At 66.0% G+C, this 26,992-nt stretch overlaps 8 protein-coding genes across 8 annotated transcripts in view; 4 read left to right on the forward strand and 4 right to left on the reverse strand.

Moving 5' to 3' along the window:
* Nucleotides 1-410, forward strand: part of EMIHUDRAFT_450901 (putative alcohol dehydrogenase) — a gene marked incomplete at both ends in the record, with an annotated part of 1,453 nt that extends 1,043 nt beyond the window's left edge. The window contains 2 exons of the mRNA XM_005773425.1: nt 36-149; nt 228-410. Coding sequence (XP_005773482.1) covers nt 36-149; nt 228-410 — 297 coding nt within the window. The remainder of the gene's footprint in view (nt 1-35; nt 150-227) is intronic.
* Nucleotides 411-806: 396 nt separating this feature from the next.
* On the reverse strand, nt 807-1,683 carry EMIHUDRAFT_435805 (hypothetical protein; the record flags this gene model as incomplete). The annotated part of the gene is made up of 1 exon (XM_005773426.1): nt 807-1,683. A coding segment is annotated over one exon (760 nt), but the record flags the coding sequence as incomplete, so codon positions are not given.
* Nucleotides 1,684-3,310: 1,627 nt separating this feature from the next.
* Nucleotides 3,311-4,830, reverse strand: EMIHUDRAFT_208184 (hypothetical protein; the record flags this gene model as incomplete). The annotated part of the gene is made up of 3 exons (XM_005773427.1): nt 3,311-3,571; nt 3,794-4,275; nt 4,353-4,830. The coding sequence occupies 3 exons, from the start codon at nt 4,828-4,830 to the stop codon at nt 3,311-3,313; spliced, it is 1,221 nt and encodes a 406-aa protein (XP_005773484.1).
* Nucleotides 4,831-6,408: 1,578 nt separating this feature from the next.
* EMIHUDRAFT_450903 (hypothetical protein) lies at nt 6,409-9,007 on the forward strand (the record flags this gene model as incomplete). Its single annotated transcript, XM_005773428.1, has 8 exons — nt 6,409-6,627; nt 6,826-7,022; nt 7,114-7,789; nt 8,091-8,184; nt 8,297-8,377; nt 8,444-8,603; nt 8,685-8,757; nt 8,833-9,007. 8 exons carry the CDS (start codon nt 6,409-6,411, stop codon nt 8,977-8,979), a joined length of 1,647 nt encoding a protein of 548 aa, XP_005773485.1. The 3' UTR covers nt 8,980-9,007.
* A 3,019-nt stretch (nt 9,008-12,026) lies between these two features.
* Nucleotides 12,027-12,968, reverse strand: EMIHUDRAFT_208188 (hypothetical protein; the record flags this gene model as incomplete). The annotated part of the gene is made up of 1 exon (XM_005773429.1): nt 12,027-12,968. One exon carries the CDS (start codon nt 12,966-12,968, stop codon nt 12,027-12,029), a length of 942 nt encoding a protein of 313 aa, XP_005773486.1.
* Nucleotides 12,969-14,109: 1,141 nt separating this feature from the next.
* Nucleotides 14,110-16,158, forward strand: EMIHUDRAFT_208190 (hypothetical protein; the record flags this gene model as incomplete). Its single annotated transcript, XM_005773430.1, has 5 exons — nt 14,110-14,417; nt 14,489-14,720; nt 14,833-15,885; nt 15,955-16,011; nt 16,087-16,158. 5 exons carry the CDS (start codon nt 14,110-14,112, stop codon nt 16,156-16,158), a joined length of 1,722 nt encoding a protein of 573 aa, XP_005773487.1.
* Nucleotides 16,159-17,335: 1,177 nt separating this feature from the next.
* Nucleotides 17,336-20,811, forward strand: EMIHUDRAFT_101753 (hypothetical protein; the record flags this gene model as incomplete). Its single annotated transcript, XM_005773431.1, has 7 exons — nt 17,336-18,558; nt 18,637-19,432; nt 19,591-19,761; nt 19,833-19,907; nt 20,116-20,280; nt 20,371-20,404; nt 20,510-20,811. The coding sequence occupies 7 exons, from the start codon at nt 17,336-17,338 to the stop codon at nt 20,809-20,811; spliced, it is 2,766 nt and encodes a 921-aa protein (XP_005773488.1).
* Nucleotides 20,812-21,716: 905 nt separating this feature from the next.
* On the reverse strand, nt 21,717-22,690 carry EMIHUDRAFT_208192 (hypothetical protein; the record flags this gene model as incomplete). The annotated part of the gene is made up of 3 exons (XM_005773432.1): nt 21,717-21,755; nt 22,086-22,322; nt 22,562-22,690. 3 exons carry the CDS (start codon nt 22,688-22,690, stop codon nt 21,717-21,719), a joined length of 405 nt encoding a protein of 134 aa, XP_005773489.1.
* Nucleotides 22,691-26,992: the final 4,302 nt, after the last annotated feature.

Consider the following 26,992-nt stretch of genomic DNA (forward strand, 5'->3'; position numbering starts at 1 on the left):
GGCAGGTGGTCGCGATCACGCCGTTCGACGGCGAGGAGGCGACCGCCGTCGCCCTCGCAAACGACTCCGAGTACGGCCTCTCCGCGTGCGTCTACACGGGCTCGGCGGCAAAGGGCGCTCGCGTCGCCGCGCGCATCAAGACGGGCCAGGTGCCACATCCGGCGCGCTCTGTCGCTGTCGCCTCCCTCCCACTCCTTCTTACTCTCCCCCCTCCCTGACGGACCGAGGTCGGCATCAACAACTGGCCGCTGATCAACGCCGCCGCGCAATGCCCGTGGGCGGGGCAGAAGGGCTCCGGCTTCGGCTACCACAGCGGCGAGGACGGGTGGCGGCAGTTCTCGTCGCCAAAGTCACTCGTGTACGCGACGGCCGAGGAGGCGGAGGCCGTCTTCAGGGAGCTGGTCAAGTAGTAAGAGGGAGGGCCGAGACCGCGCTGGGGGCGACTAAATGTTTTCTCTTCTTCTCTGACTGTCCGACTTGCTTCAGAGAAATAAATAAATAAAAACGGACACCTCTACTGTGAGATGGGTAAAAAGGAACAGGTCCCCGCCCCGCCTGTGCGATCTTTGTGCAGGGTTCTTATGTGGGTGTGGTCGGCGACTAGCCGGGGTCGTCCTCTCTCCCGATGGGGGACTCTACGGCTTTAGCACACTAGCCGTCTTCCACATGGTCCCTCGGGTCCCTGCTGCTCCTAATCTCTTCGTGTACATCCTCCTGCTGATCTCCGCAAAGTCCTAAGTCCTGCTTCAGAGAAAAGTCACGGGGCGAAATGTCGATTTCTTAACGTTCTGGCAACCCCGTTCTCTAGGTATGCATTCGTATGAACACGGAAATGCACAGGCATCAGGCTGGCGACAATAACAAGAGATAAACATGACATAGCGCGACACGGTACTCAGCCATATGTACTCACATCTCACAACTCAGCTCAGCCGAGGCGTCACCTCAATCACTGTAAAGCGCACCCCGCTGGCCTGCAACTGTTCGCTCCGGCCGGTCGGCAGGAGGAACGTGAGCGGCGGGTAGCACACCTCGCTCTCGTTCGGGAAGCACGAGAGGAAGGCCAGGTCGGCGCCCCTGTCCATGAAGCTGCTCGTGGCAATCTTGAGGAGTAGCGCCGAGGTGGTGGCGGCGCCGTGCCCGCACGAGTAGCGCATCGCCACTGCCAAGTCGGTGGTGGTCGACATGGGCGCCACCTCGGTCCCGCCGCAGGCGAGGAAGGCCTCGCTCGCAACGACATTGCGCATCCCGCGCCACAAGTCGACCTGCGCTCGCGTGCCCGCGTCGACGGCTCGCAGCCTCTTGAGCGCCTCAGCGATCAGCGTCATCGTGACGGGGAAGGGGTAGCCTTGGTGGCAGATACCGTTTGGGCTCCGCAGCGGCAGGTTGAGTGATCGGTAACCCGCTGTCGTATAGAAGCGGAGCGCCGCCACCTGCGCCGCGGTGAGGCCCGCGAGCCGTGCGCTTGCGTGCGAAGCAAAGTCGGCGAGGCGGAGGCCAGACTCACGGCCGCCGTCGAGGACGCCGTTGGGCCACTGCCGCTCGCACGAGCCGGTCGCCGCGTGCAGCACGTACTTGAGGCAGTACCGGTCCTCCTCTGTGCCGTGCGCCTCCACCTCACGCACCATCGAGGCGAAGCCATCGGCGAGGCCACCGTACACGGTCTCCTCAGGCACACCCATGTAACCGAGGACCCCCAGCGCCGCATCGATGGGACGGCCCGTGACGAGCTGGCCGACGAGGAAGCGGTCCGCGTTGGAGGATGTGCCGGGGCTGACGTGGGGTGACGCCCCGACATGCCTCGCCAGCCGTGTGAGCTCGAGCGACACGGGCACCCGCCGGTTCTCCACCTCGACGTGCAGCTGCAGCACGAGCGGGGCGGTGCGCCGCGCGCGACGGATGCGCCAGATCGCTTTGATGGTGGAGCCCCATCCGAGCGCGAGCACGACGCAGAACCAGCTGGCAAAGGCGACGATGAGCAGGTTGGAGAGCAGCAGCGATTTGCAGATCCCGAGCGAGTCTTCGTCGCCCTTGATCGCCTGGAGCAGCGTGCCCTGCACAACCTCCACAGTGACCGCTCGCATCTCGAGCTCGCCGTTGACTTGCGCCGTGAGGGCGCCCAGCTCGGAGCTTCCTTCCGCCGCCGCGCCCAGCGCATCGTAGAGCCGCTCCTCGTCCACCTCCGCCTTCTGCAGGTTGCTGTTGAGCCAAAAGTCGAAGGTGGAGTTGGTCTGGCAGAGGCCGCCATTGTCCATCGACTCCTTGTTCTGCACGAAGAGCATCACCGTCGCCGCGAGGCAGAGCCCCATGAAGATTGTGTCGTAGACGAGCACCAGCGAGAAGAGCGCGAGCGTCGAGTTCCAGAGCACCCACGGCACCCGCTGGCCGCCGATTCTGGTGCTGCCGCACCAGCTCGAAATCGCACTGCAGCTGCGCGAGCGGCAGTGCTCCCTGCGGCGCACGAGCCTGTCGTGCAGGCCACGGTGGAGGTTACGCAGGAACGACGAGTGCATCTCGGCCTCGAGGAGATGGCGCTGCAGCGCGAGCAGGATGGAGAAGGGGTTCAGGTGGCAAAGGCCTGTGAAGATGACGATGCCGGCGACGAAGAAGGTCTCGTCCAGCTGCCGCTGAAACATTGCTTCGACGCTCTCTGGGCGGGTCCCAGCAGAGGCAGAAGCGTCCGCCCGCGTGCTACCGGCCTGGCTCGGCCGCACAAAGCTGCTGGCGCCTCGGTTACTCTGAGTTGTGTCTATGGCCATGTCGCTGGCGCTGCTCTCCGGCTCGCTCTTCCTCTCCTGGGACAAGCTCGGCTCCAGCACGACCGCGTTTATTTCTTCATCGCTGGCGCCGCTGGCGCGGTCCAGGCCGAGGCCGCTTACGCGGCCTGGGTCGACGAGGCTTACGCGGCTTGGGTCGAAGATGCTAAAGCGCTTTGTCATGGACGCAACCACCCATTCCTCCTTTCGAAACTGGGTTCCAACTTTTTCCGGGGTGTGGTATGGTACCCGCGGCCCAAAGGGTGGGGGGGTATGGTCCTGACCGCCCGAGGCCGGCAGCCGGGAGGCTGGGTGTGTCAGCAGGCGGGGGGGTATGGTCTCGAGGTGGGTTGCGCGATCTACCATACCATACCCGAAAAAGTCCGAACCCTGGCGGAGAGAAAAGAAATTCCAGCGAATTCGGGGAACACGAGATGGGATGTAGGCATGTGTCCCCGCCCTGCACGATCCTGTGGCAACTTCTTGTGCGGTGAGGGAACTTCAATGAGTGACAAGACAAGGTAGATCTCCTTTTTTCACTGTGCTACACAGTCCTACAGAATGTCCCTCGCCGCCCGGCCAGAGCGCCTCCGCTCGTACCGCCGGCCCAGCCAAACGCCGACCCAGAGCAGGAGGCCTCCCCACGCGAGCAGCGGCGGCAGAGCGAGCGGCTCCCTCCGCCCCCCAGCCACGGCCGACTGCAGCACGCTCGCGCCCGACGAGAGGGGCGGCCTTTTGAACCCTTGGACGGTGCAGCAAAAGGGGATCGCCTGCGAGCCCGTGGGCACCGTGTAGCCCACGCCCTTGCAGCGGCCCTCGGTCCCGCCAAAGGCGCTTGCGATGGTGGCGCTCACGCTTGCCTCGACGCAGCCGTCGACGCCGCCGACCCTCACCAGCCTGTGGTAGACTCCGCCGCCGCCGTCCGACGGCGCGTCGATGCCTTCCGCCGTCCGCGCCTCCTCGCCCCTCTGCCGCGGCACCGGCGTCGCGGCGGCCGCGCACGCGCCGCTCTCGACGCAGCCAAGAAAATCGGCCACCCCGTCGTTCATCAGCTTTGGGTCGTCGATCATCGAGCAGTGCCCCGAGTGCGGCAGCACGAGAGTGCGGCTGTTTGGGATCGCCGCCGCCATCGCGCGCAGCAGCGGCGGCCGCATCGTGTCGAACCTGCCCGCAGTGAGCAGCGTTGGCAGCGCGCCAAGGGCCGGCAGCCGCGCCGTGATGTTCCACCCCGCGAGCACGCCGCCGATGGTGAACTCGGACGCGCCCTGGATGCCGACGTAGATCTCGTCGTTCATCAGGCCCGACGCCCTCGTGTAGCAGTCCGGCGGAGGGTAGGTGCGCACGGTGAAGCGCGCCCTCATAGCCTTGGCGAGCGCGCGGTACTCGGCCGAGCCGAAGTCGCGAGCCGCGTCGAGGGCGCGCAGTCTCCGCTGGGCGAAGGCCGGCAGCATGGCGCCGACAATGCCCTCCGTCGGGTCCCACTGGCTCCGGATGTACAGCGTCGCGTCGCTGAGCGGACCTACAGCCGGACAAGCTCAAGGCTCAGGGAATGGGAGGCGTGTTGTAGCCCTTCCGTGAGAGCAGTGTGAGAGTGACCCGAGAGGACGAGGCCGGCGAGCCCGCCGCTGTTCGGTCCTAGAGCGAAGAGCTGCGCCACGATGGTGCCCCACGAGGAGCCGAGCACGTGGAAGCGGCGCAGGCCGAGGTGGCGGATCAGTGCCGCAAGCTCCTCCGGATAGTAGTCGATGTCAAAGAGGTGCGGCGCGCTCGCCTTTGCAGACGCCGGCCGCTCGCTCACGCCCGCGCCGACCTGGTCGTAGAAATAGACTGTCCTGCCGCGGCAGGCTTGCTGCTTGAGCGGCAAAAGGTAGTCGTGCGACCAGCCCGGCCCGCCATGCACCATCACGATAGGAAGCCTTTCGTTTGCCAGGCCAGACGGCGGCGAGGCCTCAAACCTCCAGTAGTTCAGCCGAAGCCCTTTGACGACCAGGGAGTCGTTCGTCTGCCGCAGCTCGCAGAGGTCCGGAGTGATTTCGTCGCACGTTGGAGTGGCGGCGCCGACATGACACGACATGTGCATGCACGTCTTGCTACTTCCTGTATCGGGGTTATGGGGGGTTTACGAGGTGTGAACGTGAACAGAGTAGCCAACTCGCTGTCGATCGTTACGGCACGCATGGGGGGGCTCCCAGACGTATGATCCTAGCCCAATAAGTTCCACGGAGCAGATTTGGATTTTTGACAGAATTAATGCACTGCCCCCGCGCGGTACTAACGATAGGGTGCCCACACGACCCAAAAGAAAATAGCTTTCCGGCTCAAAAAGGGACGCACGAGGCAAATCTGATGTTGGCCAGTTCCAATAGGAGCGAGGCCTCTTCCGTTGGGGGACCGAGTACATAGGGTGGGGCGGGGCTCGGGACGCGGCGGGGGCACCAACGGGTACGGACGTCGGGAACGTCGAAGCGGGGTCGGAGGGCGGCTGTATGACTCATCTCCGCCAGATCGAGACGGACTGTACATGATTGACCGAGCGGAATACCCGTTCGTTAAATTGTTAAATGAGGCTTTTTGCACGGCTGAGCCCCCCCCCCCCCCCCGCGCGCGCCCCGCATCCTCTCTCCCCTCCCCCGTCACGCGTGCCGTCCGAGCCCTCTCCGCTCTTGCGCAGGGGAGAAGAATGGACAACTAATCAGATGGAAGCAGGAAGCTTCCATCCCGGCGGTGGTTCGAATCCACGCGAGCCGATGGGTGATGGGTCCGAGACTGCTGGGGTTCTGAGGCTCACCCATTGAGGAAGTGAGGTACTGCTCCGCCCACCCGGATCCTGCTGAACAAGTTCCTCTTGTAGCTCGATCGGTCACACCGCCATCGCCGTCGGGGAGAGGGGGGACGACACTGCTTCGGCAGCGTGCACCTCGATCCTGTACCGTGTTTGTTATGACCCCCCCAATGAACACACCAGTGAGGGAGGGCGAGACGATCGAGGGGTCCCGTACCACGCGGAATCGACCCTATCCAGTGCTCAAGTGCTCAAGAGGCGGGAGTGGGGGGGGGGGGGGGGCGGGCTTCGGTTGGTCCTCGCTGACATCCGCGTAAACTACGAGCCACCATCCTCAGGGCGCCTCCCTCCATCCCGAGCAGCGCCCCCGCCATCTCCGCCTCCGCCATTCCCACTAGTCGCAGGAATCGGGGGAGGGCGGCCGGAACCGCTCCGTCGGGGACGGCCTCCTGGACCGATTTCTTTTTCCTGCTGAAACTCGCTCGTAAGCATGGTGTAAATAGCTTCAAAGGAGGACCAAAAGGGATCTCTCTCCGTTCTACTAATGCCCTCAAAACAGGGACCTTTGGCAAAGGGGCTGGGAATGCTGCGCCGTCTCGCCCCGCCACCCCCCGCGCCGCCCGCGCCCGTCCGCCGTTCGACGACCAATAGACCATTCATCGGGACGCGGGGGCTCTCGCGGCTACGGACGGCCTCACCCGCCGTCACCCCGGCGGCCCGCGCACGCACGCCGTCTGAGCCTAGCGCAGCGCGAACTCGCTCTGAGCCTAGCGCAGCGCGAGATTTGCGCAGCACCCCGGCCGGGCAACCCTTGAATCAAGTTATCTTTTTTCCTCCTGAAACTCGCCGGCGTAAGCATGTGCACACACCATGCAACCACGCGACCTAGTGATCAACGAGCGGCTGAGCCAGCCGCGCTGCCCCTGGAGGGGCATCTGCACGCTTGCCGGCCTCCTCGCCTTCCTCGCCCTCCTCTCGGCGCCGCAGCATTCCGATCGTCCCTCGTCGACGCTGCAAAGCATCTCCCTGACAGTCCCCGCTGGACTGAGACCTGCGGGGACGCACCTTGGCAGCGACGATGACGTCGCCGTACTTGCGCCTGTCAAGACGGCGCCGCACGGGACGCCGCCTCTCTCGCGCCTGCCGCAGTCCCGCCCGCCGCCAAAGGCGCAGCTCTCGCCGCCGCCGTCGGCTTTCCCGCCACCGGCGCCGGCAACGGCGACACCGGTCGCGCTGGTGCAGCAGCCTCTGCCCAACTGCTCGGTGCTCTTTTTCCACCACCTCGAGAAGACGGCGGGTACCACGCTGCGCTCGGTGCTGCAGCGGCACGCGCAGCTCGGCCTGTTTGACTTTGTGTCGTTTGTCAACCGGTACAACAAGGTGCAGTTCCAGATGGTGACGCACCGAGTCGACGAGGCGCTGCGCACGCCGGGCGGGCTGAGCGGGCTGCGGCTCGCCGTCGAGATCCACATCGGCGGCGGCGGGTGCGAGCAGTCCGTCACACACCGCTGCACGCGGACCTCAGCTGCGCCGTCTCCGAGCCGTCTCTGCGCCGCCCCTGCGCCGCCCCTGCAGGTACGAGCAGTTCCTCAAGTACACCCTCCCCGACCTGCTCCTCCTCCGCTCAAAGCTGCGCGCCGCCGGCTGCCGCTGCAACCTGGTGACGCTGCTGCGCCACCCGCTGCTGCAGCACCTCTCGTGGCACCGCCACTTTGTCAACGAGCGCGTGCCGCTCTGCTTTTGGAACAGCCCGCACGACTGCCAGAGCCGCATGTCGATGGCGCTCGCCTGCCACGGCGGGCCTTCGGTGCGGCCGCTCACGCGCGACCACCGCACCGCCGTCCAGGCGATGTGGGACGCCTTTGACCTGGTCGGCATGACGGAGCACTTCGACTCCTTCCTCGTCCTGCTCGCCGACCTCGCCGGGCTGCAGCGCCCGTTCTACCGGATCCAGCTCGGCACGGCGGAGACGACGGCAGCGAGGGAAGCGACGCGGCGCTGGAGCGCGCGCACGTGCGCCTCGCTCACGGCCGACCCGCCGCAAGCGCTGCTCGAGTACATTCGCAAGCGGATGGCGGCCACGGCGAAGGCGGCGGCGGGGTTCCGCGCCCGCAAGGGCAAGGGCGACTCGCGCGGGCCGGCAGGCATGATGGACTGCGCCGGCTACGGCCCGTGCGAGCTGCCGGCGGGATCGACGACGCAATACAGCTGGTTCGAGCGCGACCAGTGCGACGCGGTGACGGCGGAGGCGGTTCTCTCGCGGCTGTGCGGCCGCATCGCAAGCGACGAGCCGCTGTACCTGACCGCGCGCGAGCGGTTCGAGCAGCGGCGCCGCGCGGCGGGCGAGATGCAGCCGAGATGCGGCCGAGATGCGGTCCGAGATGCGGTCCGAGATGCGGTCCGATGCAGCCGAGATACAGCGTCGGTCCGAGATGCGGCCCGAGATGCGGCGGGGCCTCGCAGCGCCGAGTCATGAGGAGGCGGTGTGCCCACACTCTTGCCCTCTTTGTTGAACACTCTTTGCGTGTGGGCCAGGCGCGTCGCTGCCGCAGCGCGTGGAGCTGCTGCGCGCGGAGGGGGCGGCGCTCGAGGAGCGCGCGATGCGGCAGCAGGCGGAGCGGCCGAGTGACCTCGCGGCGGCGGCGGGTGCCAGGCTGAAGCGCGCGTACCGCATGTCGTCGGGGGGAGGCGTGCCGTGGCTGGTGGGCACACCTCATCTCGGGCAGTCACGGGTGATCGCGGGTAAGCGCGCGACAAGGCGTGCCATGGGTGGTGGACGAGCACGCGAGCTGGTACAAGCCGCACGAGCGCGCGCGTTACTCGTGCGTCAACTGCTCTGGCGACGTCGTGCCGGAGAAGGGCTTCGTCTAATTAACCATTCTCAGTACTAGTCATTCTCACTCAGGCGACGTCGTGCCGGAGAAGGACCTCGTCGGCTGCTGGCCGCTCTGGCCGCAGTTTGGGCCCGACGAGCTCGAGTTCCGCTGCGTGCGCCGCTGGACGAGCGACCCGGGCGAGCAGGCGCCGCACAAGTACATGCAGGGCAGGGCGCCGCTGCCTTGCTGGCGCCGCGGCCCGGAGCCCCCCCCCGCCCGCCCGCCCCCCCGCGACGCGAGTGCGGCAGGCGCGACACGCGGCGACCGTAGGCGCACGTGCTGGACGCCGCTCAAATCGCCGGGAGCGGAGCGTTGCACCGCCGCGTGCCCCTCCGCCGAGTCGGTCCGCGCCGGCCGTCGAGTGAAGGGGACGCGCCCATCCCACGCGTCCACGACACGTCCACGACACGCCCCACAGGCCGAGCCGGCCGTCGAGTGGCGCGCGCGGTGGGACGCCGAGCTGCACAGCTTCAAGGAGCGGGACGGAACGGCGCGCGACGTCGAGCGCGCCACGGGCTTCATCAGGCGGCTACCAAACTCGGACTTCTTCTGGAGCGTGTACTGAGGCGGCCGCAGCGAACGAGCCGTACTGAGGCGGCCGCAGCGAACGAGCCCCTACGCCCAGCCGATCGTTCAATTCTTCAGGCCGGCAAGGGGGCGGGCGGGGGTCTCAGCTGATTTTGCGTGCGGCGGGCTGGACTCTATCTATAGCTCGGTGGCGTCTCTCAGGACCGCAACGGACACCCAGGAGGCGGAGGGGAGAGCGCGTTCTCGCCGCGCAGCTCAGCGCTATTTGCATAAAAGCATTTTGATCAAAACGAAAAAGACTGTAGATAAAAAAAGTTAAGGCACACACGATACACACGAACACGTGTGTGAGGTGTGACTGAGACTGTTGAGAGTGAGAGACGTGCACGTATCGTGACGTGAAAAATATTAACACCGTACGTATTTCTGATTCTGTTTTCGTTGTGACAAGAGGGGCGGAAACAAATAATCTAATCACGAGAGGGAAATGTCAGATCAGTGTCAGCCGTGCAAGCCCCACCCGGCCGGCGGATGGGCGTGGGGGCGCGTCGCCCTGCTTGCTCGAGGTGAAACGTCTAAAGGACGAAGAAGACCCGAATCCGCACGGCGGGCGGAGCACGGCGGGCGGAGCACGGCGGGCGGAGAACACGGGCACTAGACCAGGGAGGACTGGGAGAGTGCGAATGGAGGGACACGTGTGTTCAGACGTCCCCCCCCTCGACGTAGTCGAGTCACTCACATGGATAGAGAGGAAAGTGTCCCTCTCGATGGGGCATGGAACATGCATGAGGAGAGTCCGTGGCTCTCGGGAGGCGCGCGACGCGTGCGCGTGGCGCGCGGCATGGCGCGTGCAAGGAGACCCGCTGTCGTTGGAGGGGGAAGGAGGCTCCTTGACGTTCATGATCTTGTTCCGCAGCTCGAAGAAGCGCTGGGGCTTGAGCGGCTTCGTGAAGTAGTCCGCGAGGTTCTCATCGCTGCGGACGAAGGGGACGCATATCTTGGCCTCCCCGATGGCTTCGCGGATGAAGAAGTGGCGCCGCTCGACGTGTTTGAGCTTGCCGTGGTTCTCGGGGTTGTAGGCAGAGGCGATAGCGGCCTGGTTGTCGCAGTACTGCTTGGTGGGCGGAGCCTCGGGGGGGGTGATGATCTCGCCGTCCTTGACGTACGACTCGAGCTCGGCCTTCAGGCGACGGTAGCTCAACACGTCCTTGGTCGCCTCGGAGGCAGCCATGATCTCGGACTGGCAAGACGAGAGCGCGATGGAGGGCTGTTGGACGCTGCGCCAGTGAACGGTGGCTTGCCACATGAGGACAATCCACCCGGACGTGGACTTACGCGTCTCCCAGCTAGCGTCGCTCATGGCGATGAGGTCGTCGCCCTCATGCTCGCCGTCCCGGCTCGGCTCGTAGGTCAGACCGATGTGGGGATGGTGGCGGAAGTACTCGAGGAAACAGAACATCTCCTCGACGACGTCGTCGGTGGGCTTTGCCATGAATCTGGGGCGTGTACGGCGGCATGTTGGCGTGTCGGACGGGCGGTGGTCCGTGTAGGCGATCGATGAGCTTCTCGCGGAACTGCTCAACGAATCGGCGGGCGTACTGCTCCTGCGAGACGTGGACGGAGCCGTCGTGGCGACCACGTCGCGCCACACAGTCGATGCACTGCTGGCGAGTAAGGTTACCGCGGAGGAATTCAGCGAGCTGGTCCGGGTCGTTGGGCTTCCCGCTGTGGTTGCCCAGCTCCTTGTACTCGGAGGTGAGCCAGCCGCTGTCGCCCCGCTGGGCGTCCTGAGCCATCGCCTGCTTGTGCCCCTTCGTTCGGGTCTCGAGCTTGTCAGGCCGATTGATTGCCTGGGAGGGATAGCGTGTCGGGCTTCACATCAAAGGGCTGAGCGACCAGTCGAAAGTCGCTGCCAGTGCAAGCCCCACCCGGCCGGCGGATGGGCGTGGGGCGCGTCGCCCTGCTTGCTCTAGGTGAAACGTCTAAAGGACGAAGAAGACCCGAATCCGCACGGCGGGCGATGCATGGCGGGCGGAGAACACGGGCACTAGATAGACAGGGAGGACTGGGAGAGTGTGAATGGAGGGACACGTGTGTTCAGACGTCAGCAAGCAGGTCCATCCCTTCCGGTCCTGCCCCCAGGAGCCAGAGGGGCGCATGGCTGTTCACATTCTTCACGCAAACAACAGTAAAAGTGTTGAGTTCGATCCAAACGCCCGCCTTCTCGGCGCGCAGCAAAACGACTCCGGGAGATGGGGTGCGGTGCGTTCCTCTACCCAATCGTATTCTTCATCTTCTGCGCGGGGACCTTCTTCGCCTTTCAGAAGGCCCAGGGCGTGCTCGATCCGGAGAGCTTCCCAAAGAATGTCACTGCTGAGGAGACGATGGTCACATTCGCAAACTCGACGCGAGAGCTCGGGACCATCGGGCTGGGGGAGCTAAAGGACAATATGAACTGGAAGTTTGGCAGTATGCTACTGCACGGGGGCGTCTGTGGCTATTTTCTCGCAATGTGCTTAGTCGCTAACTCTGGCAGTCGAAAAGGAGACATGCACTGAAATCGCCACAGCGTCAGCGAGGCATTTGGGAAGATACCGTACTAGATTTGCATTATCAAAGAGCGCCTGGCCCTGTCTAATGATGCGCTGGCCGATGGGCCCGGCGTTTGGTTTCTGCTTCTACCGCAGGTGTGCGTGCCTTGTGACGCGTGGCTGAGATATATGCTCAGACGGCGACAAAGCGAGCCAGACCGAGACGGTGTGAGCCGTGTGGCGCTTGAAAGTAAGTCACGTCATGCAGTCATCCCCGGTCGCCCGTGCGTGGTCCCAACATCGCACAGCAAACTGACGTGCACTTCGCTACACTGGCTGTTGAGCGCCGCGCGTCCTAGTTACGTTATAAAGATACGATGTCCCCGGGGTTTCTCTGGTAGGACGGGAACGAGATGATAGTAGGGAGTAGAAGAAAGCAAAGAGGAGCCCTGCGCACGCACGACTCCGCAGGAGAAGCCCCGTGTGCTCGCGCGTGCTATGCACAAAAGTCAAAACGTCTCTGTATCATCTTGCTTTATCGCGCCCACTCACGTCAGCGTCGGACTCGGCAGAGGCTCTTGAGACGGGCGCTCTCCTTGATTGCCCTGAGCAGCCTCCGGGCAAGCTGCGCTCGTAGGGCGTTCTGCAGCCGCCTCGCCGCATCTTGCCGCCTTGCCAGACGCCTCCTCGCCGCCCGTTGCACTACCTGAGCGCCGCGCGACTGCCGTGCGAGCAACCGCCGTGCGAGCATCCTCCTCACCGTCCGCTGCACCACCGCGGCGCTGCGCTGGGACGTGAAGTAGAGGAGCATCGCAATCGACTGCCGCGCCGCAAACCGCCGCCTCTGCCTTCTCGCCCTCGCCGCCCGTTGTAGCTTACGAACAAAGAACGCCAGCCAGCGCGCGGCTAGCGCAATCTCCGCCTCCGCCGCGGCCTCGACGGCAGTGATGCGCCGCGACTCCTCCTCCACCCGCTCGCACGTGCGCGGTGTGAAGGCTCCCGGCACCTTCTTGACCAGCTCATTCAGCTCCTCAAAGGACCTGCGTCCGCGCCCGGTGCTGTTGCTGATCCAGGTGGCTCGCAGGGCAGCAAGCTCCCACTTCTCAAACGCCTCCCGATTGCCTGGGTCGATGCGCAGCGTGTGCGTCGACGTGACCAGCCGAAAGACGAAGTTATCGGCACAGTCGGGCGTCTCACGCCTCAGCGCAGACAGCTTGCGGAGGTCGACGCGAGTGGTGCAGCGGAGCGTGGCGAAGGGATCTTCCCTAGGGGTGCTGCCGCGAGGCTGCTTCCCGGGCTCCAGCTCCCACACTGCCAGCGCTCCGCCATGCGTAATTGTGAAGAAGCGGCTTTGCCAGGGAGGAAGCCAGCCGGCGTAGCAGAGCGACCACCCGCAAAAGGCGGTGCCGTCGCAAGACTTTAGGGCATGCTCGCAGCCCCGCTCGAGAGACGCAGCGGCGGCCGACACGCGGAGCTTTGGCACGGACGTCACCATGAACAGCCAGGGCGTCTTGCGACCGATTTCTGCAACACGGAGCAGATTTTGTTTTTCTGCCGAGGCGGAGTAAGCCGGTCCCGAGCGCAGGCGGTGCCCACAGGTCGGACCTTACGACAGCATTGTAGCTCCCTGGGGTGGTGGAGAGGCCCAAGTGCTCCAAGTGCTCCACCCCACGAGCGACGCGGCACACCAACTCTCTAACCAACTAACGCGTAACGGTAACACCAACCATGCAACCAACCCACCCCACCCCAACCCAGCAGGCCGGCAGAGCTCTGCGCCGCCGGTCCGAACCCGACCCCCACCTCGATGTGTCGGTCAGCCTCAGTAGGCAGTCAGGCCTCTCGAGTCAGGCCTGGTCAGCCTCGCCCCCGCGCCAGATATTTGGCAACGTCGAGGAACCTGACGGCGGCTTGGGCCGACGGTGCAGTGCAGCCTTCTCTTTGCGTCGAGCAGCGCGGGCCCTTCGCGCGGCGGCCACAGCCTCGTCGAGCGGCCGAGAGGGGCGGTTGGCGGCGAGGCGTCGTGAGGCCGCGGCCCAAGCCCCACGCAGCAGCGTGGCCCTGCCTTGAGCCCGAGCTTCAGTATCATCCAACGCCGTGGCGAGCAGCGGTGGGTCTGCCTGAGGCTCGTGCTGCGCCTGCGGCGGGCAGCCGCCCTCCACCTCTGGCAGGAACGGCTTGAGCCAGGCAGCCTTGAGCTCGTCGAGCGAGAGGCCTGCAACCTCCCCGCCAGTGAGGCCCGCGTCGGGCCCCAGCGCGGCCTGGTACAGGCAGTCCAGCCAGCAAGGCGACGACACGTTGCCTTTCGGGGCGCCGCACGCCTCGAGGCAGGAAAGGTCGCCTGCACGGCTCGCCTGCACGGCCTCGCCAAAGACGCGCACGTGACAGGCACGCTGGACAACCTTGTCGACCGCAGCAACGAACTTGAGCATCACTGCGGATGCGCCGTTGAAGGTGTTGCCCTTGTACGTCTCCATCAGCGCTTGCGGGAAGAAGGCGAGCCCGATGCCGAACGCTAGCGAGACGATTTTGCGAGATCTTGAAAGCGAGGCTGGCGGAAAGGCATGCGACCGACTTCTTTCGATCGAAGACAGCCGGAATTTTTTATCCGTGTGCCGGCTTAGGCCCCATCAGTCATGGAGGCGTACGGTGCTGCGTCGTCCGACGAGGAGGAGCTTGCGCCGACTGGCGGCCGACCACGCCTGCATGACCGCGTGCGCACGCTGAAGCCACGGGGCGTCTGGCCTACCTGCATTACCATCACGCCGGACGACGCTCACCTCGTCTCGGGCGCTTGGCCAAACACGATCCAAGTCTGGCGCCTCGGCGATGGAAGGCTGGTACGTACGCTCGGGATCCAGGTCTGGGGCTTCGAAGATGAGCAGGGGTGCCATGACGAGGGCATGAAGGAGCAGGGCCCGACCTACAAGGCGTGGTACATGAGGTCGGGTCCTGTCCCCGCACTGCTCGGCTGCTTATTATGCTTCTGCCGACGCGTTGCCTTGCCCCTTGCAGGTCGCCGAAGCGCAACAACTACATCAGCCTGCACGAAAACGAGCGCGGAGCGGAGGAGGACACGTTCACCGGATGGTGGGAGGGCGACTTCTACGAGGAGCCTACCCCGCCCGCCGCAAAGCCGCACCACCACAAGGGCGAGATCGTCAGCATCGCCGCGAGCGACACGCGAATCATTTCCGTCGGCACGATCTGGTGCACGCCGACTTCGACTTTCTCCCACGGCGACCCGGTGCTGGGGTATCCGTCCCTGGGAGCGGGCCCCAAGATGGCGCCCAACGAGACCGGCCCCGCAGGCTTCAAATTGAATAGAGGGTCTAAGTACACCCACTCACCAGTAACAGACCGGTGGCCCCGCAGGCTACACCAAGCTGTGGGACCTGCAGACGGGAGAGTGGCTGCGCGACCTCGGCGGGCGGGCCGATGCGCTCGACATCTCCAACGACCAGTCGCGCGCTGCCGTCGCGTTCCGGTCGGACGTAAAGATCGTGGCGCTATCCAACGGCGACCTGCTGCGCCGGGTCAAGGCGGATCCGGGCCTGTACGACGTGGCGCTGTCGTACGACAACGCCAGCCTGTACATGCACGGCCGCTCCGGCGTCGCCATGCGCGATCTCGCCCGCGGTGGCTACCTGCAGTTCGAGGGCTCGAGACTGCTGCCGATGTGGCGCACCGCTACTCGGGAGGACTGCCTCGAATGGAACGAGTGCTGCTTCCAGCAGCGGCGCGCGCAGAATGGGGCTGAAGCTGAGGTGGCTCGCCCCGACGGACGCAACATCGATTCCTTTTGCGTCAAGGGCCAGGGCGGCACGCTCACCGTGCTGTCCAGCGGCGTCGTCGTGGCTACCGACGGCAAGAGCGTGGCCTGCTGGAGCCGCGCGGGGTCCCTCCTGCAGGAGCGCTCCCTCGGCGACCCGACCACATACGATCCGGATGCTCGCTACTTCACGCCGGACGGCGGATCCTGCGAGTCGTTCTGTCTCGCACCAGATGCGACCGAGGTCCTCTTCGGGGGCGAGGGCGGCGACCTGGCACGCTTCGAGGTGGTTGCAAAGAGCTGCGAGAGTGAGAACTCGGGCGAGGTCATCGCAAAGATGCGAGTCGGCGGCCCGCGTTTCACGGGGCGCGTCTCGCAGATCGCCTTCTCCCGCTCGGGGCAGTACGTCGCCAACCTCAACACGTCGGCCCACGGAGAGCTCGACCCGCGCATTCCTGTGTGGCGCGGGCAGCGCTTCCTCGACGTGCGGGCCGAGAAGGTCGTGCGCACGCGCCTCGACCCTCTCGTCCGGCTCCTCCTCCTCGTTCGCACCGGTCGCGCTGAGCTCATCACGGCCGCTACCTCCTCAGCGGACACCACCATCGACGGCGTGGGCCTCCTCTCGAAGCTCGTGACGGCGGTGGTTGAGGGGTTCGCACGCCGAACAGTACAGAGCAGAGCCTGACGCGTGGCGCATGTCCTGCTGTAGGACGGCGGCGAGCCCGGCCTCGCGAGCATCATCCTGCGCCAGCTCTCGAAGGGGTGGGTCGAGGCCGCCAAGGCGTCCATGCGCTAAGCCTTTGGCGCCATTGGCATCCCATCCGACCGTTACGGATGCAAGCTCCAGACGACGGCCGTGGTTAGCCGGGCCGCGCAATGCGAGCAGAATGATGTGGAAACTCGCGGGTCGTGAAAGACGAGAAGAGCTGGGTCACAGGCAGGGTGGACGCGGAATCGCCTTGAGTCGGTGCGCAGGCGTGCGGGGTGCTTGACGGGGGACAGTGCCGGGCCCCGTGAGAAAGCGTGTGCAAAGTAAGAGACTGAAAGCTCCCAAGTGACTCCGGCCGTCGCCGCCCGGTTCGCCGGGTTCGCCGCACACGCCGCTGATCGGCAGCGGCCCGGCGCGCAGCGCGCCGCGGCGGTGTCTCGCGCAAACAATAACTTCTACTCTATGCGCCGAGAGGACGAATATCTCGAAAAACGATCTATACACGAAAAGGCTCTAGGAGTGATATACTAGGAGATGTAAGGCGTAAAAGGGCTTAGGGGCGAGGGCCGAGGCCCTGTGCGCGCGCGGCACCCCCTCCCCCAGGACAAAATATATGTGTATGTGTTGCCACAAGATAGACGAGCCGCCCATAAGCACTCAAGAGACTTTCACTTACTGTGCGCGACCACTACTGACAGAGAGCGACACCCAATGACACAATGCACAACCCAGGGCCCGAAATGCGACAAAACCACGCAAAAAACGCGCACCAGATGAACGTACTTGCGCACGTAGCGCGTGATCGCAACCGACCGACGCGGGGCCTGTGCGCCCGCAGCGCTAACGCCGCAATCATGACTCAACACGAGCTCCCCGTTAGTCCAACATTTGCGGCGAGGCTGGCGGCGACGCGCGGCAGCGGGGGCAGCTGCACATGCCGGGAGGCCCGTCGTGCAGCTCATCGTCTTGTGGCTCTCGCCGAGAGCGTTTTGCGTCCGGCGTCCCGGCGGGTGGGAGAATATGCGTCTATTTTGTCACTGTGTACGTCACACCCAGTCTTGATAGCCGAAGAGCCGTGCGGTCACGGGGGCGGGCCAGCGTCAGGTGTGTCGTCGGCGAGGGCGTGCCACGAACGAGTCCTTCCTACGCAGGCAGGCAGGTCCTACGAGGACGCTGGCAACGAATGGGCCGTGCCAGTGGACCTTGGGGAAGAGGCGGCACCTCTCAGAGCAACATTTGTGTCGACGACGGTGAGAGAGGCCACAAAACTCCCTCGCACGACACTTCCAAAACTCTGGGGTGAGGTGCAAGAAAAGAATTTTCACGCCGGCCGTTTGAAAAGGGCCGGCTTAGCTCTCTCTTCTTCTGCCCTTCTGGCCGCATGGCGCTGACCGCCTCCTCCCCAGCCCAAGCCAACCTGCCTCGATCTGGGCTCGGGCCGCCGCGGCGGAAGACGCGCAGCGTCAGTGCAGCCACTGACTCAGTCAAGCAGGCCGGCCGATCCGCCCCGCGGCAAGACCCGCTGCGCCGTCCGCCAGCCGACAAGTCTGCGGTGCCGTCGTACGCCCGTCCAACGCGCAGCAGCGCGATGCGCAAGGACGTGGTTGACGTGTCGTCGCGTCGCCGACCCGTGGACAAGCTCCGCGCCGAGTTTGAGGCGCGGGAAGGCGGCGCTCAGGCGCTTGGCTTGAGGCGCGGGAAGGCGACGCCTTCCCAGCCCGAGGTGCCAGTCGGCAAGCTGGTCGATCTCAACGAGAACGTTCCCCCGCCCGCGCCGCCCACCCCTCCCGAGGAGCGCCTCGAGCTGCCCGCTCCGGACGCCGGCCTCGCGGGAGCCATAGAGAGGGCTCAGGCGGCGGCGGCGGCGAGCGTGGGCGGAGCCTCGTCGCCCGAGGCAGCCGCGGGCGCGGGCCTGGACGTCTCCATCGTCTCGCCGCTAATCAAGTTCACCCCTCCCGTGCCCAAGCCCTCCGCCTCCCCCGCCGTCCGCTCGTCGCGCGGCCGCTACTCGCGCGGCGCTGAGCGGAACGGCTCGAGAAAGTCGGGGGCGGCGATGCGCCTCTCCTCCTGCTCCTTCTTCGGCGGCCGCCCGCCCGCCTCCGCCGATGAGCCCGCGTCCCTAGCCCGCGCCTCCTCCTCCCCCGCCGTCTGCGGCGCCGGCCCCACCCTGCCCCACGGCTCCGTCTTCGGAGGCATCGGAGGCTGCCCGGAGGACGCAGCGGCGCCCGCGCCCAGCGGCGTCCGCGCCTCGCCTCGCCTCCTCTCGCTCGACCCTGCGGTCAAGGCTGCCGCCTCGGAGGCGGCGAAGGCGAAGGCGCTCTTCGAGGGGCTCGAGGGGGCCGCCGTCTCCATCGCCTCCGCCGCCTCCGCCTCCGCCTCCGCCGCCTCCGCCTCCGCCGCCTCCGCCTCCACCTCCGCCTCCGCCTCCGCCTCCGCCTCCGCCTCCGCCTCCGCCTCCGCCTCCGCCTCCGCCTCCGCCTCCGCCTCCGCCTCCGCCTCCGCGTCGCGCGCCGCGCCGCCGCCCCTCGCCGCGGGCGTGGCCGCGTCGGCTCCTCCATCACAGCAGGCGTGGCAGACGTCGGGGCAGCGAGTGCCCAAGCGACGGTCAGCCGACACTCCGCCTTGCCTGTCCAACTTGCCTGTCCAAGACACGTCCCCGACGTGTCATCTCGTGTCCCGTAGGTCGGCACGCCTCTCCGGCCTCCCAGCAGCGCGGCCCGTGGAGCGGAGCCCACTGGCGCAGCCGCCGGCGCAGCCGCCGCAGCGAAGCGACCCCTTCCCCGCTGCCGCCGGCTGCGGCGCCGCCATCGCTGAGGAGCCACTCATTCAATTTGGGAGTGGCACCGCGACGGCGGCGACGGCGGAGGCCGCGCGCTCGCCTTGCGCTTCTCCTCCTCGCAAGGCGCCGCGCCTCGAGAACCACGCGACGGCGGCAGGTGTGGCCTGGTCGCAGGGCGGGGCCTCCCCGCTGCTCGTGCCCGGCGCTGGCTCCCCGCTCCTCGCTGGCTCCCCGCTGCTGCTCTCGGTCTCTGAGCCTGAGGCTCAGCCTCTGGCGCTTCCCGCAGCTGCCCAGCCGGCGCCCGCCGCCGCCGAGTCTGCGGCCGAGCCACGTGCGGCTGCGGCGCCGTCCGCTGCCAGAGCGGCGCCGCGCCGCTCACCTCGCCGCTCGCTCGCCGCGGCCGCTATAGCACGCGTCGAGTCTGCAACCGAGCCGGCGGCGCCGGAGGAGGAGGCGGAGCCGATGGAGGTGGAGGAGGCGGAGCCAATGCTGACGGAGGAGACGCCGTCGCAGCCGCCGCAGCAGGTGGCCTCCTCCTCCGCGGCGACGGCGCGGCTCGGCACCGGTGGCGAGGGGGCGCCGCCGCGCTCTTCGCCGCGCCGCTCGCCGCGCCGCTCCCTCGGAGGTGGGTCGCTGGGGCGCGGTTCCTGCTCGGGCGGCGGGGACCCGTTCGGCGGCTCCAAGCTGGCGCGCTCGCCGGTGCCGGCGGCTGCACGCGCCGCGTGGCAGCAGGCGCCGGCGGAGGGAGAGGAGGCGCGCGGCCGCTCGCCCCGCCGCTCGCCGCGCAAGTCGCCGCGTCGCTCGTCGGTTGCACAAAAGAAGAGCGCAGCGCGCCCGTCGGCCACGGCGCCCAAAAGGTCGACGAGCAGAGGCGGAGGAGGCGCAGCCGAGGCGTCTCGCGGCGGCGGCGGCTCGCGGACGTCTGGTTTGCCGCGCCGCGCGCGTCGGCGGCGGCGGCCTTTGGCTCGGTGGCGTCGGTCTGCGAGATGCTCGGCGGCGTGGGCGAGGACAGGCCGTGGGAGAAGCGGGTGGCGGCGAGGAGGGGAGGCGGGCCGCAGCCTCTTGGGGCGCGTCCACGACACGTCCACGCTCGTCGTAGGTCGCGGCCATCAAGAGCTTGCCCCGCTTGCTCACGGAGGGCGCCGCCGCCGGCTCCCTCGACGCAAACCTAAAGGTGGACAGCGGACAGCCCTCCCACCCCCGCTCCCACCCACCCCGCCTAGCCATTCTTGCCTGCGCGACCCCCCAGGCCTGCTTGCTTGCCTCCCCCTCTCCTGACCCACCCATCGCCTCCCCAGCCCCCTCGCTCTGTTGCTGGGCAAGCCTCTCTCGGCGTTGCTCGCACACCTCCTCGAGATCAAGCGAGATTGACCCGAGACTAGGCGCTCGGCAAGCCCCTCGCGACTCAGCTCGCAGACCTTCGCTCCTCGGTCGTCTCCACCCTCTGCACCACCCTCTGCACCCTCGCCGCCGAGCGCGGCGACGCCCTCGCGCCGCTCGTGCCCGTGCTGCTGCCTGCATTGCTCCGGAATCATTGCGTCTCCAAGGTGCGTCGCGCTGCGCGCACCCTCTCTGCCGCTGCCAGCCGAGTCCCGGCCAAGCACGCGATGCGACGCGGCCACGCCCCTCTGCCACAGGCGCCAATCTCCAAGCCGTCGGTGCAGGCGGCCGGTGCGCTAGTCGCCGCAGCGCCGTCGGAGGGTGCGGCCGCGCTCCGGACTCTCGCCGCCGTTGCACGGACACGTCCACGACTTGCCCCCGCCCCGTCTGCCGCAGGAGCGAGCGCGGTGCTTCTCGCCACGGTCGGCTCGCCGCACCACCAGACGCGCCGCGGCGTCGCCTCGCTTCTCGGCGCCGCATGTGCCTCCGCGCTCGAGCTTCCCCCGCCGCAGGCCGCCGCCTTCGCGAGTGCGATCCGCGCCCTCGTCTGCGACACCGACGCCACGGTCCGCGCCACGGCGGCGTCCGCGTACTGGGAGCTGCACCGGCGCTCCGTGGCGGATGCGGACGCGATCCTGCCCCAGGTGCAGCCACCACAGCAAAAGCTGATCCAGCGCTCCAAGCCGGCGGCCAAGTAGCCGCGCGCGCGCTCGCCCGAGCGCGTCGCCCCGAGGACTGGTGTTGCAGCAATGTTGCAGCCCACCGCCGTACCACTGCGCAGCCGCTGCATAGCGCGCGTACTGTGGCCGACTCTGTGAGAGCGGCCAGCGTCGCATGGGGGAGGGCACAGGGGGGGGGGGTCTGTGAGTGGTGGTCAGAGTGCAGCACCGAGCGGAGTGGCGGGCTGGTTCAGGCCGTGGGGGCCGCGCCAGCCCTGCCAGTGTGCATGCAGTGAGTGAGTCGGTGGTAGTGGAGAGGGCACTGCACGATCGACACACACTGCTCACTGGGGCACGACCGCGCGCGCGCGCGCTGAGAGCCACTTTCCCGCCTTCGGCCCCTTTTCCTGTACGCGTGTATCTATCTGCTGCAGCACGCGTGAGAAAGAGGTGTAGGGGGGCGGGGGGCGGGGGGCGGGGGGGGGTTAGAGAGTAGAGGCTAGAGCCGTACTGCGCGCCGCATCTCCGCTCTCCGGAGGACCGGACTCCGCCCCGGCTGGTTTTCCTTTTTTTTATAGGCATTGTGGGGTTGGCACACTCCACACTCCCATCGACCCTCATGTGTCATGACCTCCTGCGGTCTCTGAGATGGACACCAGTGGGTGTGGGACCACAGCCAGGATACACTCGAAGGCTGGGTAAGCAGTAGAGGTCGATAATCGACGCGTCCCACATGGTCTGTGTCGCTGGAGTGTCACGTGTCAGCACCATGGTCGGCACGCTGTCGACAGGACGTCCAGCGACACCGGTGGCAGTGCCACCCAGGAGTGGTCGGGCGGTCTCCCGTCATGAGAGAGCCACCATGTGGTCCGTATGATGATTCCTGACAACCACCTCAGTCAACTTTCGTTCCCGCTCTGGGAGGACGAGGAGCTGCGGGACGGTCAGTTCGACAGCTGAAGCTGTGTCGCCGGCGTGCGGGCCTGCATATGATGAAGCTTCCAGACGTTGCGCGCTCCGCCGTATGTTCTGTCCGCAGCGCGGCAAAGAATTTAGACAAACTAGTGGGGGACCTGCGGCGGTACCCGCCTCTGCTGTTCGGGCAGTGAGAGACGCAGGATCCAAAGGGGGTGTCGGAGATCATCCATCGCAACAACATCTCTCTCCATCGCAAGCACTCATCAGTCAGTCACGTCAGTCAAAGCCGCGCCGAGCCGGTCTCGGCGGGAGACCTCGGAGCAGCACGCGATGCTGCGGGCGTGCGCGATGGCTCCCTCTCCTCCGTGCCTAAGGCAGATAGATTAGGGTGTGACCTGCGGCAGCCAGTCGGAGGCCGCGATGAATGGCCCAGGGCCGGCGGCGGTGAAGGCGTCCGTCGATGAAGGGATGTCGTCGAGGGAGCTATCGTCCTCCGCGGCTGGTGCATCGGTCCAGTTGTCGGAGTTCGAGATCGCCGTCGACTTGGAGAGTGTGTTCGGCCCGTTGACGAACTCACGGAATGTGAGCGGCTTGGTGCACGCTGGGTCGAGCATCATGACTCGCACCTCATCCTGGGCGAGGAACTCGCCCAGGGGACCAGATGTTGGCGTCGCCGTTTTGATCGAGCTGCATGCACTGCATGGTTTCGTAGTCAAGCGTAAACGCCCAGGAGTTGGTGCCTGGGTGACTTGCTGATGAGAGCGCCTTCCAGGCGGGTAGTCGTGCCCCTCACCTAAGGTCATACGGCGGCGTCAGAGGGGGGGAGGGGCGCGAAGCGTGAACATGGAGGCAAGCAGGTGTTCGGCTGCACCTGGCCAAAGCCGGCGACCTCAAAGTTGTCGTTGCTTGTGCGGATCGTGAGAGGGACCGGATCGGCAGCAGCGCGGGCGGCAGCGGCCGGAGAGGCCGGAGAGCCGTCCGACGGAGGCCGGTCGTGCATCGGCGCGTCGGCCGTAGGGGCCGTGGGGGGCGGCATCCATCGCTGCGGGTCGCTGCGGGCCAACGATTGTGGATCGATCGTCGGCGGGCGGTGTTCAGCGGGGACGTTCTACGTTAAAGAGCGTACATGAGAGACTTATAAGGGAATTAAGTTGTAGTTGAGCCTCGAGGCGCTCAGGTTAGGTTAGGTAGAAAGGTGAAGAACAGTCAGGCTCGGACTGGACACCAGCGCGGTATGGGTGAACGCGGGACAGATGATGACGACATGCACGAGCAACACACAGACAGAAGCTCACAAGACGCTCAATTTAACATAAAAAAGAATTTTGCGACCGAGGCGGTCGCACGACACGGCCGCACGCCTGGCCGCATGTCAGAGTCAGAGGATGGGGATCTGGCGTCCGATGAGGAGGCCTGGCCGATAGACGCCGCCACCGACGACGAGGATCTGGCGGATGAACCGACGCTGCCTTGCGTTGGCGCTGCCTTGTGGTCCTGGTTGCCAGAAGAGGTGCTGCGCCTGTTTGCCAAGTCGTCCTCAGTCACGGTCCTCCTTGTACTGGCCGCACTCGATCGCCGCACTTATAGGGCAGCCGAACCACGACACAGTCGAGTCACCCGGCTGACACGGTCGCCATTTTTCCTCGGCAAGCAACTGCTCCATGGGGCTTCTCCGCAAGCAGCTGCTTCCATAGCCTATGAACCGTTCATACCGACCGACGCAATCTATCTGCCTCAGCAGGTGGTGCGCTCTCGCGCCATAGACCTATCCATATGCCCAGTTTGCGGACACAAGATTCCCGAAGGCCAGAGCTTTTGCGAGAGGTGCGGCATGTGCCTTGAGTTGTCTCTTTTCTTTCGTTTTCGGGCACGAGAAGGGCGTGTGGACTGGCGCACACTCTAGCTAGACTCTAGCACAGGTAGGTTAGGTAGAAAGGTGAAGAACAGCCGTTCTCTGGAGGGCTCACGCGCCCGTGCGCGCGCGTGCGTTGTGCGTTTTGGGGTGCCCGTGGCGCGGGGAGCGGTGGGGCACACGGCACACGACAGGTAGTAGACTCACTGAGGGTGGGGTCTGGTGAGGGCGATCGTGAGTGAGCCCGCAGGTAGGAGGAAGCGTCAATGACCATTCCTGCAACCACTGCAGGCTCCCAATGTAGCAGGTGTAGCGTGTGAGAGGGCGCACCCGGTCCATCCGTCGACGGACGTTTGAGCGGCCTCTCGAGAATTCGACCCTGAAGAAGAATTTAACAATCGAAGAATTTACGCAAGTCAATACGTGCAGGTTTTTGTTATAACGTCGGAGCGGGTAGTATACGAGGGGAGAAGGAGCGTCTCTATCTAAAAAGTGAGTGCAGAGGGAGGGGGGGGGGGGGGGGGCGTGAGCCACAAGGGAAAAGGGATGAGCCAAGAAAGCTTGTAGCTTCCCTCCCTTGTGCCTTGAGTTGTCTCTTTTCTTTCGTTTTCGGGCACGAGAAGGGCGTGTGGACTGGCGCACACTCTAGCTAGACGCTCTAGCACAGGTAGGTTAGGTAGAAAGGTGAAGAACAGCCGTTCTCTGGAGGGCTCACGCGCCCGTGCGCGCGCGTGCGTTGTGCGTTTTGGGGTGCCCGTGCCGCCCAGTCTGCCCCCAGTTCCGCGGACGGCCTCCCCACCCTTCGTGTACGGATGATGTGGTTCCCACACAGACGCGCTTGTGGCTTGAGGACAGGAGACTCAGACTGCAGACTCTGGACGCGCTCGAGACTCACCCTGAGTCTTGAGTCTTGAGGACAGGAGACACAGACGCGCTGTCTTGAGGACAGACTCGAGGCCAACAATACAAGAAGTCGCAATCAATATTTCAGCCTGTGTCGTAAACGTAGATCACGCTGCCCACGCTGGCCAGCGCGTGCTCACGACACAGCGAGCTTCTTGCCGGACAGCAGAAGGCGGATCTCCTCGTGCTCGCGCGCGAACGCGACCATGTCGGGTCGGCCGAAGAGCTCACCCTTGTAGACCATCACGAAAGGTTGCGCCATGATAACCGCAGAGCCGCCGCAGGCCGAGCTGAGGTTGGCCTCGGTCCCCAGCGCCGCGTCCTAAACATATGCAGTGGTTCGGGATAGTCAACCGGGCCAAGGATGATTGGGAGAGGGAGGAGCGCACCAGAGAATTGCGGATGATCGTGGCCCGCTTGGCCGGGCTGCTCGCCGGCTGCGACACCGAGTGGGGCTTGTGCGTGTACGCGCCGACCTTTTCGGCGAGGTCGTGCAGCGCCTTGCCGATCGGCGTCTTCAGGACGGCCGGGTCGGGGTGCGCGACGTAGATCCCCGCGGCTGAGAGGTCGCTCTGGTACATCGGCACCTCGTAGTGGAAAAAGTAGCCGCCCTCGCCCTGCCACGAGCGATGCGCCCGGTGTGGGGGGTGGAGGGCCTGATGATGAGATCCTAGAGCATACCTTGATGCCCGCGCCGAGGAAGAAGTGGACCACGCCGGGCGGCTCGGCCTTGGGCGGCGGCGGCGCGTGCTTCATGTCCTCACGCACCTGCTAACGGGACGGAGGTGTAGGCGAAGCGCTAGTTCGGCTGCTCATTGACTACGGGCTGGCCTTCTCGGTGTCGAGGCAGGAGGGACCGGCACCGGTGGGCGCGCACAGCTGCGCCTCCGACGCCTCATCCGGGTTGTCGTTGGGGTCGGCGGCCGGTGGCTGGCTCGGAGCTGTAAAGCAGTTGTGGGTGAGATGCTGATGGGGCGAGGAGTGTACGCCAGAATTGAGCGCACCGCTTGACGCCTCCACGAGGGATTGCTGGTAGACCTCCTCGAGGAAGGTCCGCACCTGCGACATGGGAAGGGGGTGGGAGCTACTGCGTGCTAACCCCCGGGCGTTCGCGTACCTTTGTGCCCGCAGCCAGGGCGGAAGGATATGAGTGCTCTTGGATCCACCCTCGCAGAGCCAGCTCGTTGGCCCCGGCGCCCTTGCTCTTGCCCTTCGACCAGGAGCGCGCCATGGCCTTTGGCGTGTCGCCCGTCTCGTGGAAGTACTTGTGCAACCGCTCGCGCAGGGTCGCCTCGTCGACCACGGCGACGTCCGCGAGGAAGGAGACGTCGAGCGGCTCCGGCTCGGGCTCGGGCGGCGCGCTCGCCTTCCGCTTGAAGTAGGCGCGAACCTACGGTAGGCACAAGCGCTCAACGCGCACCAGAGGCTTGGCGGAGGCACAGCAGCGCACCGCAGACGCCACGGGCTCGTCCTGGTTGCCGCGCAGCCACTTGCCCAGCGCCCTCCTGTCCATCTCGGTGTCGCCCGCCACCTCCGCCTGCTTGATCTGCCGCTCCATCATGTACTCGCGGATCAGCTCGCGCAGCCGCGGCTCCGACGCCTTCTCCGGGTCGTCGGTGAGGTCGGCCTCGCTCGGCTCTACAAAAGCCGTGCACAGGGCGTCAGATGATACAATCGACCGACGCGCACTGCTGGGCGGGACGCGCGCCCTCGACCGGGCGCTGCTTGGGCAGCAGCTTGAAGAGCTCGTTGCAGCTCTTGATACCGAAGCGCCCCATGAGGCGCCCGGCCGCGATCTCCTTCTTCGTGTTGAAGCCGCCCATCAGGGCCATCATCGCCTTGCGCAAGATGTACGCGCAGTCCCCCGCCGCGACCACCTCCGGGTCGAAGGTGTTCTGCTGCAGGTTGAGCGAACTGCGGGTGGGAAGGAAGGGGGAGTCAGCGCAGAGCAGGCAGCGACAGCACAGAGAGAACAGCGCACATCGCCACATGCATCAGCAGCCACGCCGGCGTATGGCCGAACTTGTCGACGTTCGCGTCCGAGCGCCCGCCCGTGTGCGAGAGCGCGCCGCGCTCGGAGGGCGAGCGAGAGCTTGGCGGCTCGATGAGGCCGTGCCGCACGAGGATGTCGCCGAGCGCCGCGAGCGCGAAGGTGGAGACGGTCGGCACGCGCACACTCGCCTGCCGGACGCTGCGCGTGAGCCGTCGTACAATTGAGACCATGGGAGACGGCCCCTCATGGAGGGGAAGCTGATTTGAAGTCGAAGATGATGATCACCACCCCGAGGGGCACGCCACAAACTTGGCCCGGACAGGAGGACTCACCCCCTGGAATCCACCCAGAGGGTAGTCCAGGGGGAAGAGGCAGTTCCCGTCTCCGGCGGCTCGGATGCTGACTGGTGACCTGTGTAGTCGTCCACGAGCGGAGGGGCGAGGAAATTAGTTCGAGCGGGCGGGGGGAGCAGCCGAGAGAGGGGGGGGCGTGCGGGAAGCGTTAGCTTATTCGGTACCTTCTCGACGAGGCTCTCCTCGGCCGTCTGCTCGACC

The sequence above is a fragment of the Emiliania huxleyi genome (assembly GCF_000372725.1).
Source record: "Emiliania huxleyi CCMP1516 unplaced genomic scaffold EMIHUscaffold_34, whole genome shotgun sequence".
Lineage (NCBI taxonomy): Eukaryota > Haptophyta > Isochrysidales > Noelaerhabdaceae > Emiliania > Emiliania huxleyi.